Here is a 14856-nt window from a genome sequence, read left to right as displayed (position 1 = left end):
CTTCCTGGTAAATTTTGCAGTCAGATGTGAAGTTCTCTGAGCAATGTAGACAGGCTACCAGACAGCTCATGGAGTTTTGTCAATGATATAGAGGAACTTTGCTAGCAGAGATAAAGAGGTGACCTTCCGATTGTATAAGGCATTGGTTAGTCTGCATCTTGAGTAATGTATACAGTTACAGGTTAATTACAGGCATCACTTTAGGAATGATGTAGATCTGCTGGAATGGGTGCAAAGAAGGACAATGAGATTGGTGAAGGGAATGAAAAGGTGCTCTTGTCGAAAAAGAATTCATTTCTGCAAATTGCAGTGTCTGGAGACTAGACACTTGCAAGGTAATTTCATTGAGGTATTTAAGGCTGTGAATGGGTTGAGCAAGCTCATTGCTGATGGCATTTTTCCTCTTGCTCAGACTACACACGTGAGAGGATATAAATTCAAATTGAGGAAAGGTGGTTGCAGGATAGATGTGTGCAGGTTTGTCTTCAGCCATCAAGTGGTTGGTTGTTGGAACAAACTTCCGTCTGTTGTTGTGGAAGTGGATAGGTTGAATAAATTCAAGGAAGAACTAGACAAATTATTGGAGGGGGTGGACAGGCAATGTGGGAAGTGTTTTTTTTTTTTTTTTTTTTCCTTTTTTTGGCTGATTCTATATAAGCTTGCTCTCTTGCTCTCTTATGTCATTTGCCACTACTAATACTAACTTTGTCAGACTCTCTGGCTCAATTACCTTGACAACAGCATGCTGCTTGAAGGTAAACAAAATTAAACTTCATAAGATCTAATCTTCTGTTGCTTCCCAAAATTTTATACTCCTGCCTTCTTGTTCTAGCTTCACTTCCAGTGCAAATATACCTCTCTGATTATTATTAGCCATCTGATAAAGGCGCCTTTGTAGCCAAGTGGGAAGGAGCAGCAGTGCGTAGCACATGCTTCTTGATTAGACCGAGGTTCGAGCCCGTCGCCACCAAATACGTAGGATGCAGAAAGGTCAGGGAATGACCACCGCATATCCCGGAGCAATATGGCCTTAGTTGCTAATGCTCCTAAAAAACAACAATCTGGTAAAACCCTGGGTACTTGCTGCATCAGGCAAAAAACCTTCCTGATCCATCTGACCTGTGAATTTTCCCAAACTATTAGCCATCAGTATCTATAGTGGCAAACTTAATCCAATGATTAAATGTCTTTTACTGGCTAAAAGAACAATTTCTACAATGTAGTCTCTTGTGTATTCCTCATGTACTTAATTTGAATTTATATCCTCTAGTTCTGATATAATATTGAACTGTGAAACCTTTGTTCATTTTGCCATCCCTCTTAGAATCCTATAGATCTCAGGCAGGGTCACTCTTAAAGTACCTAGTTACTAATTTCTGTATCCCACATATTTTCAAACTTTTCTTAATATTTTCTTTTTCTCATGTCCAAGTGTTATCTCACCACTTCCTTGCATGTAGGAGCGTGATCCCTGATCTCTACAAAATGTGTTTGGGTAATCATCAATAGGACACCTGGTGCCTCCGTAGCCAGGTGGGAAGGAGCAGCAAATACTGAGAATGCGGAAAGGTCAGGGAATGACCACCACATATCCTGGAGCAATATGGCCTTAGTTGCTAATGCTCCTAAAAACCAAATAACAAACAACAAACAATAGGACACCATGGTCTTGCCTTTTGACCTGGTTACACTGCATGTAAGAGACAGGTCATTAATTAACCTGACTGCCTGAGAGAGGTTTTGGGGACACCATCCTTGCAGGAACAATATTCCATAGTAGGGCAGATTTGAGATTTGTACGGAGTGAGTATTTGTTTAGGAGAAAAGTAATGCTGAGAGCAAAGGAGAAAATCCAATTTTTTAGATACAGACAAAGCAAGCAATATTTGTGATGTGCTTATGCAAATAGAGATTAGAAATAAGGATAAACCCTAATAAAGATATGTGATCTTGTCTAGAGATCTTAGAGTCATCACAGATAAGCGTAAGAGCAGCAGACTCCTTTAACTCACTGTTAGGAAAGTTTGAATGGAGAAAGTTGAATTTCAAAGTCAAAGAGCTCTAAGTGATTATTGGAGTTGGAAGAATGATAGAGGCAGCAGATGAATTACACAGAAAGGGGTAGAGAGGTTTTAAACAAGAGAAGATTCCAAATAATTGTCTCTGACAAGGAATATTAGAGCAGATATTGCACAAGTACCACCTTTGGAGTGAAAGGAATCATGCAGTGAATAATTAAGACCCCTGAGATGAGCAGTGGTTGAGGAAACTGATAATTGGGATTCAGTCAAAAAGAGTAAGTGGGGTTTAGTAGGCTACAGGTGGAAATGGACATCATTGAGATTGTAACTGCGACTACATTTAGTTTCTATTAGTTTGACTATTTGTGATTTATCCATAAATACATCACAGATAGTTCACTCAGTAGATCAAGTAAAATTAGAGGAGAGCATATATGAAATAATGAAATTTTTAGAGATGGCATACACAGCAAGAATATATCTGGCTCCTTGACAAAATGTGGCCTCAACAATGCCCCTGCATGCACACTACTCGAACTATGTCCAGTCACTGTATGGTAGAATAGAGTAGAGACAGCAAAATTATACATAGCTGATCTGGATACTTCCTAGAGAGTTACCAATATATTTAGTCTAGTGGACTATCTAGCAACTGGTCTGCAAACACTATTTTGGAACTGTATCCTCAACTGTATGGAAGATTGACATGTTGCCCATTATAACCACAAAAGCCATTAGTTATACTGTGTGATGGAAGAGATTGGAGTTGCTGGAGCTTTGCTCTGGAGACTAAACATGGATTTCACCACTTCAAGCCTCCAGTAAACAGTGTTGTGGTGTGGTGTGGTGTGTCACAGTCAATGAGAATCATCTACCATCTGTACTCTTTCAGAAGTCAAATGCTCTATTAAAGTACAAACAGTGTGAAAATTTGACTGATGTCGCTGATGAAGTTCTCTTCATCAGCGACATCAGTCAGGTTATCTACATCTCTTCCATATTCATTATGTACATTAATTACTGAGTATGTGCTGTCAACACCTGGAGTGTTACTTGCCTTTAGGTTTTAAAGTTTTTCTAATAAATAATTTTCTGTAATTTCAGTATCAGTAATTTCATACTGCTCAGACAGTTAACTCACACAGTTTCACCTCTCGGCAATGGGTCTTCATAAGTAGAGATCAATGTGAAGTTCAATTCATTAACCACATCAGCTGGTTATCTACGAACTCTCCCATATTCATTATGTAATGATCCAATCTGATTTGTTCTTTTCATCTTTATATTCATATACACAAAAAACTCCTCGTCCCCATTAGCTGCACTCTAAACAAGTGATTTCTTATAATGAGCCTTTGCCAGCTTATCCCTTTCTGTGGTGGTATTAAAGATTAACTTGTACTGTTGTAGGCTTCAGTACTTTTCATCACTCTGACTCAGCACAAGTTAATATTCCATATTCATCCATCGCAGGCTAATTGATATATTTTTACTTTTTGTGGTGGATGTTTATGAAGTTTATTGCTTGAAAGAAGATTAATTTTTGTTACATTATTGTTTTCCATCCCTTTCCACATATTACACACATTTTTCTGGTTTTTGGATTTTTTTAGTTCAGTAATAATTTTCATCATAATTGCACAATCATACACCAACCGTTATTAAAAGTATAAATAATGTTATGTTATATTAAAATAATGATGTAGATAAAAGAAATAAATAGAATGATAAAATTCCACCAGATAAAACTGATAAAAAGGTAACTGTCTGTACTATAAAATAAGAAATTTTAAACTGCAAAGAATTATTTACAATAAAACAATGTAGATAAAATACAAGATGATAAAAGCGCTAAAACACCGTAGCTTTCAGAGGCATCCGCCTCCTTTTTCAACAGTGAGGTTTATCGTACAGCACATCCTTAAATATCAGCAGGCTCACAGTTCTCAGCACGTGGTTCTACAGGAGCATGGGCAGCATTCTCCTCATGTGCACTGGAACCAGAAATGGCTCGGGAGCATGCCAGGCAGAACCGCTCATCCCGTCCAAGAACCACTGCCTCGAAGAGGGGATGAATGCGGATTCCCCTGTCTCTATTAATGGTATTGCTCTCAGAGGAACAAATCTGCAAGTTCTTGAGCCATTTGCGGTCCCAAAATCTGTGCCCAGTTGACGATAACAGCTTAGTCTGGGGAGATTTGATGGTACTCCTCCCAAAAATGTTCTGCCACAGCAAACTTCCCATAATCCGCGGTCTTTATCGCGTCCATATGCTTGTTCCGTGCATTCCTATTGACCATGGGGTGCAATGTGCACGCATGGCATTGGAGAAGGATGACACCCTAAGCAATAGGACTCCGTTAAGCGTGGAGGACATTTGTAGTGGGGTGGAGCTATGTCTCTCAAGCACTACCATGGTGTTTCAAAACACAATGTACAAGCAGGTTCATGATGCAGCAATGGGTTACCCTATTAGAGCTATCATAGCAAATTTAGCTATGGAGTAGCTCGAAGCCAGAATTTTTAATGAGTCGGTTCTCCCCATGCACGCATGGAAACAATACGTTTACAATTATTTGGAGGGGGGGGAGAGAGGAGGATGAGGTGCTTAGTTTCCTTAATAGCTTCTCCCCGTTTATTCAGTTTACCTTGGAGGTGGAAGTAGAGGGTACCCTCCCTTTCCTTGATGTGTTGGTACATAGGGAAGGCCCTAGGCTGAAAACCATTGTATATAGGAAACCCATGTGCCGGGACCAATATGCACATTACAATACGGCACAAATCAACCATCATAAGAATAGTGTTATTAGGGCATTGTTGGATGGGGCTGGGTCCCATCAGCACCCCCGAGGATAGAAAAGAAGAAATTAAACGTGTCACAGGGGATCTCAGAAAATGCAGCTTCCCCCAGAAGATCATAGATAAATATATCCGAGGAGCGGAGCACTGACGAAGAGAACCATTTACACCAGTTGCCACCACATACATTCCCTACTATCCAGGCCTAACTGAGCGTATAGCTCGGGTATTGCGCGATTGCCAGACATGCTGTGTGCAGCTTCCAGGGCGGAGGTTGCACACAGTTGTGTCACAAGTCAAGGACCCCATACCAAGGGAATTTACAAGTGGAGTCGTGTATGAGATGAGGTGCCCGGATTGTGGGGAATGTTATGTTGGTGAAACGAAACGTCGGTTCAAAGATTGTCTGGGGGAGCATATGAATGCGATAAAGACCGCAGATTATGGGAAGTCTGCTGTGGCAGAACATTTTTGGGAGGAGCTCCATCAAATCTCCCCAGACAAAGCTGTTATCGTTGACCGGGCACACAGATTTTGGGACTGCAAATGGCTCAAGAGCTTGCGGATTTGTTCCTCTGAGAGCAATACCATTGATAGAGACAGAGGAATCCGCATTCATTCCCTCTTCGAGGCGGTGGTTCTTGGATGGGATGAGCGGTTCCACCTGGCATGCTCCCGAGCCATTTCTGGTTCCAATGCACATGAGGAGAATGCTGCCCATGCTCCTGTAGAACCACTTGCTGAGAACTGTGAGCCTGCTGATATTTAAGGATGTGCCATACGATAAACCTCACTGTTGAAAAAGGAGGCGGATGCCTCTGAAAGCTACAGTGTTTTAGTGCTTTTATCATCTTGTGTTTTATCTACATTGTTTTATTGTAAATAATTCTTTGCAGTTTAAAATTTCGTATTTTGTTGTACAGACAGTTACCTTTTTATCAGTTTTATCTGGTGGAATTTTATCATTCTATTTATTTCATTTATCTACATAACACTATTTATATTTTTAATAATGGTTGGTGTATGATTGTACAATTATGATGAATATGAATATACCAACCCCAGAGGCCTATTTGAAGATTCAGTAATAATTTATTTGCTGTATGTAAGATCACCTATTAAATTAGTGAAAAATTCATAAATTACTAATATTGCCAACTTGCTATTAGGAAGTTTTCTAAATTTTTATACACTCTCAGACTATGAACTCATTCTGTTTTTGTAAGGTAAACTGTGACACTTTTGTTAAGTAAATTTATGGCCATAAACTTAGAAGAAACTTAAGAATTTAGATTATTAATAACTTGACATAGTAAGAATATAAGAATAACTGATACAGGTTATGAGTAGGAAAATAGGTGGTGCTGAACAAATGTAAACATTTAAATCCTACCACAGTTGCCCTTGATACTTTAAATTGCATATTTTTTTCTTATTTCTTTATGTGCATATGCATCCATGAAACTATAGTGTTAAACCTTTCTTAGTTTTTCCTTCTTTTTTCCAGCTTCCACTTAATAAATTGACTGATCAACTTCGAGTAGAAATTGCACTGGCAGGATTTACCGAAGTGTTTACATTCTCTTTGGTAACTATTCTGCTTTTACTAAAATTGTCTTAAGCATTGGTGCAAAATAATGTGTAATCTCACTGAAAATATATTTTATGTCATTAAGATGGATTTTGTTTTCTGATGTGATTCCTTTGTTTTAAACCAGATGTATGTGATCTTTGTAATGTATGTAATGCATAACTGCCAAGAAAATAGATTATATTCATAAATAATATGGGAGGATTTTTTTTTTACCTATCTGATATTGTAAAATTTACAAAAGGAACAAATTGCAGTTAGTCTACTTTGGAAAATGATTAACATCTATTAACATAACGCTATATAAATTTTAAAAAATAGAATAATGCTATTCACAACTTAATTGATAAGTAAGATGTGAAGCTGTGAGTTGTATAATAATATTCGAAGGCAGAAAATGTTTCAGTAACAATTTAAAAGTATATGTGCTTATTCTTTCTACATATAATATGTAACTAAAACTTGTTAACTAATAAAGTTTCAGGAAACCAGAAAATATGAACATCAAATTAAGAGCATTTAGGTTTCCCAGTGGTAAAGTTACATTCATCAGCAGTACTCTGTTCAGAATATTCTATTTCAATTTTTGTGACCCTGATTTAGTTACTTAAAAGAAAAGAAATATATAAAATATAACATAGCACTACTAGAATTGATTGATTTATTTTTTAAGAAAACTTACTTGATTTATGGAAAAAACTGATTAATATGTCATTAATTTTCAATTAGTTTAAATAAACAAACAGTTACACCATTGAGGAAATAAAGGCCTTGATCATAATGTACACAAACTCAGTTAAAACAGTATAATAAAATGATATACCTCCATGTGTTAAAACTAAACTTTTATTAGCATGTTCAAAATTTTTAATATTTGCTTTAAACTGACGAAGCCATCAAATCATGGAAAATTACTTTACCAGCGTTAAGTTTCTGTAAAGTGGAATGTTGAGAGGCCTGTCCCTGAAGTAGCGTATACTTTATCAAGGGCAACTGCCTGTTTGAATCCATAAGCCGCCATGAAAATTGAATGGTCTGTCTGAAGCCAAGTGCTGTTGTGTGGCTTTCTCCAAAACAGTGAAGTTTTTAGACCCTTCTTGATGTGTGGCTGTCGTGGTATAAATCAGAAATTAGTTTTTTAACTGTCATCAAATTCCATACTTTTATTATTATGCCACTGTATACAAACATCAGTATTGCCAGTTTTCACAGCTAGTGCAGTGGAGGAACTGTCTGATTAAGGAGATGAGGGTGTATACCAACTATATAAGAAAGCTGTTCTGTGAAGGTTTCACATCAAAAGTAGCTGGCTCACTGTCTGCATAATTTTAAATATGTTTAAAATCACTCTGAGTTATTTTTTGTATTATAAGTCAATTGTAAGATGATGAGGCCTCAGTCAGTATTTATTTATCATGTCAATCATTGTAATATAGGTGGTGATAAAGAGTTTCCTTTTTTTTTTTTTTTTTTTTTTATTTGCAGAAATTCAATTTTTTGGATTTTTTTTTTTTTTTTTTAATATTGCTAATATCTTCTTATTTTCTGTAATAAATTGGCCATCAAGGGTGCTGTGGTAGCCTGCATTGCAAAATTGACATTTCCTAATAAATAGAATTGTTCTTTGTTACATGCAATCATTTTTTAGTGATGTCGCAAAGCTAATTAGTAATGTCTTTCAGTAAGATGCCAAAAAATATGGTGTAAAATTTCAGAAGACATCTGCAAGATTTTCCATGTAATGTAATGTAATGTTAAAACCTGAAAAAGAGGTAGCATGTTTCCCAAGTGTACTTTATGTGGATGTGATTTTTCAATTTCAAGCAGCAGTTCAGTAAATACAATGTAATCAGACATTTGCAAAGAAATAAGCATGTCACCAGGCATTGCATAGAAAGAAATGCAAAAATAGATGGTGCATTTTGTGGTGGCAATTGATGTCATATTTGGCAAATGTTTATTTGCATCTTTTGCCATAGAATATAATATTCCTCTGAGTTGTGCTGATCATGCAGGTGTGTTGTTCAGAAATATGCTTCCCAGTAGAGAAACAACAAAACAATATGATTGTGAAAGAAAAAAAAAGTAGGCACTGTTAGTGAAATTCCACAGGTAGAGAAACAAGGGGTAATGATGGTTCTCAAAAGTAGTTCATTTCAATTTCTAGAGGGCTGTAACCAAAGTGATTCCAAGCTGTGTCCCATTGTGTGACTTTTTGTAATAAACAAAATGAAACACTCAAAAGGGAAAAAAAAAAAAAGCAAAAATAAAAATGGCAAATTGAAAGTAGCTTGCTCTCAGTACTAGCATTGGAAGATGACTCTACGAGGTACAACATCGGACATCTGAAAACTGTCTAGCACATGGTGTTGATAATGTGCAAATAAGATTTAAAAATTACGGAAATTTAATTTAAACAAACCTCAGTTAATCAGCCAGAGCCAATTTAAAACCGATCTCAAATTAAAACTAGGTGCATTACTAGAAGAATTTGATTCACTGAAGAAACGGGTACTTGCCCTAGAAACAAATGTAACTGGGAGCTCTTCAGGAACTTAAGTATCTTGTGATCTGCTAAGTGATGCACCACCCAATTTGGGTCCCAAAAAAAAGTTGCCTGTTGGGGGCTTAGGATGAGCTCCATTTCTTTGGAGCATCCTAAGTTCTGCAAGTCTAGAACTTTGTTGGGTGAAAACTTCTTGTGCATATTTGGTCATTGTCTTGTCATTTTCTCTTGAAGCAAGAAGCCTTCTTGTGTTCGAGGATTTTCTTGTAGGTCAGTAATGAATTCAAGTTTATAGTCGTCATAGGTGGGGCACTCATACATAAGGTGATCCCAAGTGTCCTCCTTGCCGCAGTGGCAGTGGGTTCAGAGAAATGTTGTTTGGAGGCCTAGCGAAAACCAGGGAGGGGCCCCTCGGGTAGGTGACGCCTATGTCTTTAAAATCAAACAGCTAGAACCGAAGTTAGCATTAGTTGAGGCATGTGATGCAAGGAAGCAAGCCTATAGAGCATCAGCCAAAAAAAAAAAAAAATACATTCTCATTTCACCCATCCGCTAACTCCAACCACAACAACAGGTGGCAGTCTGTTCCAGCAATCAAATACCTGCTGGCTAAAGGCAAATTTCCGCACATTCCATTAGGTTCTTAATCTCAGCAAGTGGAAGTATTCCATCAGCATTGAGCCTGCTCAAACCATTCAAGGCCTTGTACACCTCAATGAGATCACCTCACAGGTGCCTAGTCTTCAGATGCTACAACTGACAGAATTTAAGCTTTGTTCCTCTCACTTTGAGTGAGAGGAACCACTTTGTTCCTCTCACCAATCTTGTTGCCATTCTGTGTACTCATTCTAGAAACTCTACATCCTTCCAAAAATGAGGCCTCCAGACCTGTACACAATACTCAAGGTGTAGCCTGATCATATATCATATACAAAGGGACAATCACCTCCTTGTCTCTGCTAACAAAATTCCTATATATCATTGACAAAACTCCATGACCTGCTTTGGCAGTCCGCCTGCACTGCTCAGAGAACTTCATATCCAACTGCACAATTACCCACAAGTCTTTTTCATTCTCCACCTCCCTGAGTGTAGTACCCAGTTGGTACGTTTCTCTTGGGTTACTGCTACCCATATGCAGTACTTTGCGTTTGTCAATATTAAACTTCAGTTGCCACTTCTCAGCCCATCTACCTAACTTTTCTAGATCCTGTTGCAGTAGTATACTGTCTTTACTGTCACTAACAACGCTGCCAACCTTTGTATCATCTGCAACCTTGGACATTAAGCCTGATATACCTTCATCGATATCATTAATAAATATACAAAACAACAATGGGCCCAGCACACCGAACCCTGGGGTACTCCATTAATAACATTAGTCCATGTAGAGCAGTGTCCATTGATTACCACACTCTGCCATCTCCCACTCAACCATCCCTTTATCCATTGCAGAAAATTGCCCTTAATGCCAGTATTCCATGTGCAACAGTTTCAAAAGCTTTCCTGAAATCCAAGTTTTTGATATCAAAATTATTCTTTGCATCCAGTTCCTTTGTGACTACATCATAGTATCCAATCAAATTTGTCATACAAGACTTCCCCCCCCTAAAAAAACTCATGCTGCATCTAAACTATTATTGCAGTCTTGCCTAGGTGATCCTGCATCACTTGTTTAACTGACTCCATTATTTTCCCCTGGAACAGAAGTTAAAACAACAGGTTAAACTAATTATTTGCATCATCCTCCTTTGAGCCCCCTTTGTGAATTGGGGATACATTTGCACATCTCCAGTCCATGAGGACCTCCCCTGAATCTAAGAATGCTCTCATAATTATGGCCAAGGGTTTGCTTACTTCCCTCGCTGCCTTCTTCAATATAACTGGATAGATTCCATCTGCCCCAGGTGCTTTTTTATGTTTAACTTCAACAATTTCTCCTTCACTTTGCTCTCCGTTATTACAAAATCATTTAACGCCCTGTTAGACTTTAGTAAAGTTCTGGCCTCCGCTTCCTTACAGAATTCCTCATGTGTGAATATAAATGCAAAATACTCATTCAGTTTGTCAGCTACCTGAGCAGTAGCATTAACAGTCGAACCACCAACATCAAGTAGACCAATCTGATTCATCCCCTTCCTTCTATAGTTTACATAAGTAAAGAAGTCTTTGTTGTTTTTCTTTGCATGAAATTATGAACAATGTAACGTTTTATGTTCATGTCCACTACTTACTCTACCGAATCAATGTTAGTGACGTTAGCACCATTAACCTCATATTTCACTCCAAAATATTTGGTATGAACGATGTCAGTTTTATGCTCACGCCAACTATTGACTCTACAGAATCATGTTTGGAATTGGTTAGCAAAATCCAAGCCAATCAAATGCGTAATCAGATGTGTAATTAGTATCCTAATTACACATTTGATTGTAGCCATTTGTTGATTAGTATGACATCACAATGAAAAGGACTGAATGCTACACTTCTATAGCCTTTGTGTTCAACGATGCCAAAGTTATATGCAATGCGTTGTAGAGTATTGAGCAAGCCAACCTGAGAAAATAAAGATGGAAATAGCAGTGAATATGTGAGAACAAAAAAGACCATTGTGATTGCATAAAAGACAAACAGAAAATCAAGTGTTGGATTTAGAGTGCCTTCAACCTGCAATGCTGTTACATCTAAAAGTAATGTACACGAAGTGAGTATTAATTATGTACAATGGAACATTTCTACAATTGCGGAGTAAATGAGTTTAAACTATCAAGCTCCTTTTCCTTACACCGACTACTATTTACATAATAAAGTGTATTGAGAGTTTGAAACGAGATTTATGAAAACGATTGATGTTCTGTATGCTACATGCTAGGAGTTTGGTAAATAAATTTGATGAATTTGAGATGTTGGTCAAAACATCAAATGCAGATATTGTTGGGATATCAGAGACGTGGTGTTACACAGATATAAGGAATGCAGAACAGGAATTTGGAGATTACAATGTGTACAGGAAGGATAGATAGGAAAGGACGGGAGGTAGGGGTTATGCTATTAGTTAAGAAACACATAAAATCCAAGGAAGTGTAGCCAGTCGACATCGCCGGACAGTGCAGTGTTGAGTCAGTTTGTTTTGACATAAGCACTGGGAAATCAAAATTGAGAGTAAGAGTATGTTATAGGCCTAATGACTCTAATGAGTATAATAAAAACCTGTACAGGGAAATAGAGTGGTCCAGAAAATCAGAGTTTTATGATGAGGGATTTTAATTTCCCGGATATTGACTGGAATTTGTGGGTTGGTAATTCGCACACTAGCAAGGCTTTTGTGGATTTATTGGATGATTTTTTTCTACATCAGCATGTACGGGAGGCAACTAGAGGGAGTAATACTCTTGGTCTGATTACCAGTAGTGATTCTTCATGCATTAAGAATTTGCAGATAAAGGAACCATTAGGTAGCAGTAATCCGTGTGGTAATGTGGAATTTACTCAAAGAGGTAACTACCATCATGGGTAAAGGGAAGGGTTTTTGCTTTTGTAAAGGCGACTACAGTGGTCTGAGACCGTATTTAAATTCTATATGGTGGGACCAACTGATGATGATGTTACCAACAGCAAATTCAAAATGGGAGGCATTCAAAGAATTAATCTTGGAAGCTACTAGGCTTTACATACCAACTAAGAAATATTGTTCAAGGTTTAGGACGCCTCCGTAGCCAGGTGAGAAGGGGCAGCAGTGCGTAGCACACAATTCTTGATTAGACCGGGTTTCAAGCCCGTCACCACCAAATACGGAGGATGCGGAAAGGTCAGGGAATGACCACCGCATATACCCGGAGCAATATGGCCTTAGTTTCTAATGCTCCTAAAAAAAAACCAAATAACAAAATCAAAGATGTCAGATGAACTAATGAGACATGTGGCGGAGATGAAAAATGCATGGGATACATATATTTTAATGGGTGACATGGAAGCCTATGATAGGTATAAGCTGGTCTGTAACCAAGTCACAAAGGAGATTAGGCAGGCAAAGGCAGATTATGAGAAATCTTTGGCAAAGGATGCAAAGAAAAACATCAAAGAGGTCTTTACTTATGTAAACTCTAGAAAGAAAGAGATGAATCAGATAGGTCCACTGGATATTGATAGTTCAACTGTTGATGATTCTGTTCAGGTGGCTAGCAAACTAAATGAGTATTTTGCATCTCCATTCACACATGAGGAGTTATTCAGGGAGGGGAATGCCAGAGGTGAATTATACTCTGGAATTGAGCTAGATGATTTTGTAATAACTGAGAGGAAAGTGGAGGAGAAATTGTTGAAGATAAACATAAAAAAGTCATCCGGGGTGGATGGGATTTATCCAATTATATTAAAGGAGGCAGCAAAGGAAGTAAGCAAACCCTTAGCCATAATTATGAGAGCTTCCTTGGATTCAGGGGAGGTGCCCATGGACTGGAGATGTGCAAGTGTGCCCCCAATTTACAAAGTAGGATCAAAGGGTGAGACAAGTAATTATAGATCTGTTAGTTTAACTTCTGTTCCAGGGAAATTAATGCAGGCACTGGTTAAAGAAGCACTGCAGGATCATCTAGACAAGACTTCAGTTATAGCTCAAACACAGCATGGTTTTGTTAAGGGGAAGTCTTGTCTGACCAATTTGATTAGATACTATGATGTGGTCAGAAAGGAACTGGATGCAGGGAATAACTTTGATATCATATATTTGGATGTTAGCAAGTCTTTTGATACTGTTGCACATGGAAGGCTGCTACACACAAATTGGAGCTGTGTGACATTGGAGGCAAATTGCTGCTATAGATGGTTGAATGGGAGAAGGCAGAGAGTGGTAATCAATGGACACTGCTCTTTGTGGACTACTGTTATTAGTGTCCCTCAGGGTTCAGTGTTGGGTCCATTGTTGTTTTCTGTATTTATAAATGATATTGATAATGGTATATCAGGCTTAATGTCCAAGTTTGTGCAGATGATACGAAAGTTTTCAGGGTTGTTAATGACACTAATGACAGTACACTGCTGCAACAGGATCTAAAAAAGTTGAGCAGATGGGCTGAGAGGTGGCAAATGAAGTTTAACATTGACAAATGTTAAGTACTACATATAGGAAGCAGTAATCCCAGAGTAACGTATCAACTCTGTGGTACCACACGGACAGTGGTAGAGAATGAAAAGGACCTGGGGGTAATTGTGCAGGCAGATATGAAATTTTCTGAGCAGTGCAGACGTGCTGCAAGAGTAGCTCATGATGTCTTGTCAATGATATACAGGAATTTTTCTAGCAGGGATAAGGTGGTGATTATCCCCTTGTATACAGCAATGGTCAGTCTACACCTTGAGTACTGTTTACATCTGGAGGTCTCATTTTAAGAAGGATATAGAGCTGTTGGAACGAGTTCAGAGAAGGCAACAAGATTAGTGAATGGGATGAAGGGTTGCTCTTACGAAAAAAGGCTTAAGTTTTGCAGATTACAGTGTCTGGAGACTTGGCACCTGTGAGGTGATCTGATTGAGGTGTATAAAGCCTGGAATGGTTTGAGCATACTCAGTGCTGATGAGATTCTCTTACTCAGAATAATCACCTGAGAGGGCATAAATTCAAATTGAGGAAAGACAGTTGTAGGATAGATGTGCGGAAGTTTGCCTTTAGCCACAGGTAGTTGATTGGTGTTACAGTTTCATCTTTTGTTGTAGAAGTTGATAGCATAAATAAATTTAAGGCAGAGCTGGACAGGTATTTGGGACAAACGGAGGGGCGAAATGGGAGTGTTTCGTTTTTTTTTTTTTTTTTAGCTGATGCTGCATAAGCTTGCTTTCTTGCATCGTATGCCTCTACTAATGCTAATGCTAATACATTTACAATTGTCTATGGTTCAAAAGCAACACAAAGAAACTAGCTGCTAAAGATGCACCATTGATAA

General features: G+C 38.1%; 1 protein-coding gene across 2 annotated transcripts in view; it reads left to right on the top strand.

Annotated features, from left to right (window-relative positions):
• The window catches only part of beta-PheRS (phenylalanine--tRNA ligase beta subunit), a 333270-nt gene that overhangs the window by 189686 nt on the left and 128728 nt on the right, over positions 1–14856 (top strand). For both annotated transcript variants that reach the window (XM_090383545.1, XM_090383544.1), the window contains exon 13: positions 6328–6408. In XM_090383545.1, the coding sequence (XP_090239671.1) occupies positions 6328–6408 (81 nt within the window). The remainder of the gene's footprint in view (positions 1–6327; positions 6409–14856) is intronic.

The sequence above is a fragment of the Mastigoproctus giganteus genome, chromosome 10, assembly GCF_048544385.1.
Source record: "Mastigoproctus giganteus isolate SK-2022 chromosome 10, ASM4854438v1, whole genome shotgun sequence".
Lineage (NCBI taxonomy): Eukaryota > Metazoa > Arthropoda > Arachnida > Uropygi > Thelyphonidae > Mastigoproctus > Mastigoproctus giganteus.
The sequence above is the reverse complement of the archived record's forward strand: the minus strand, read 5'-3'. Positions and strand labels throughout refer to the sequence as shown.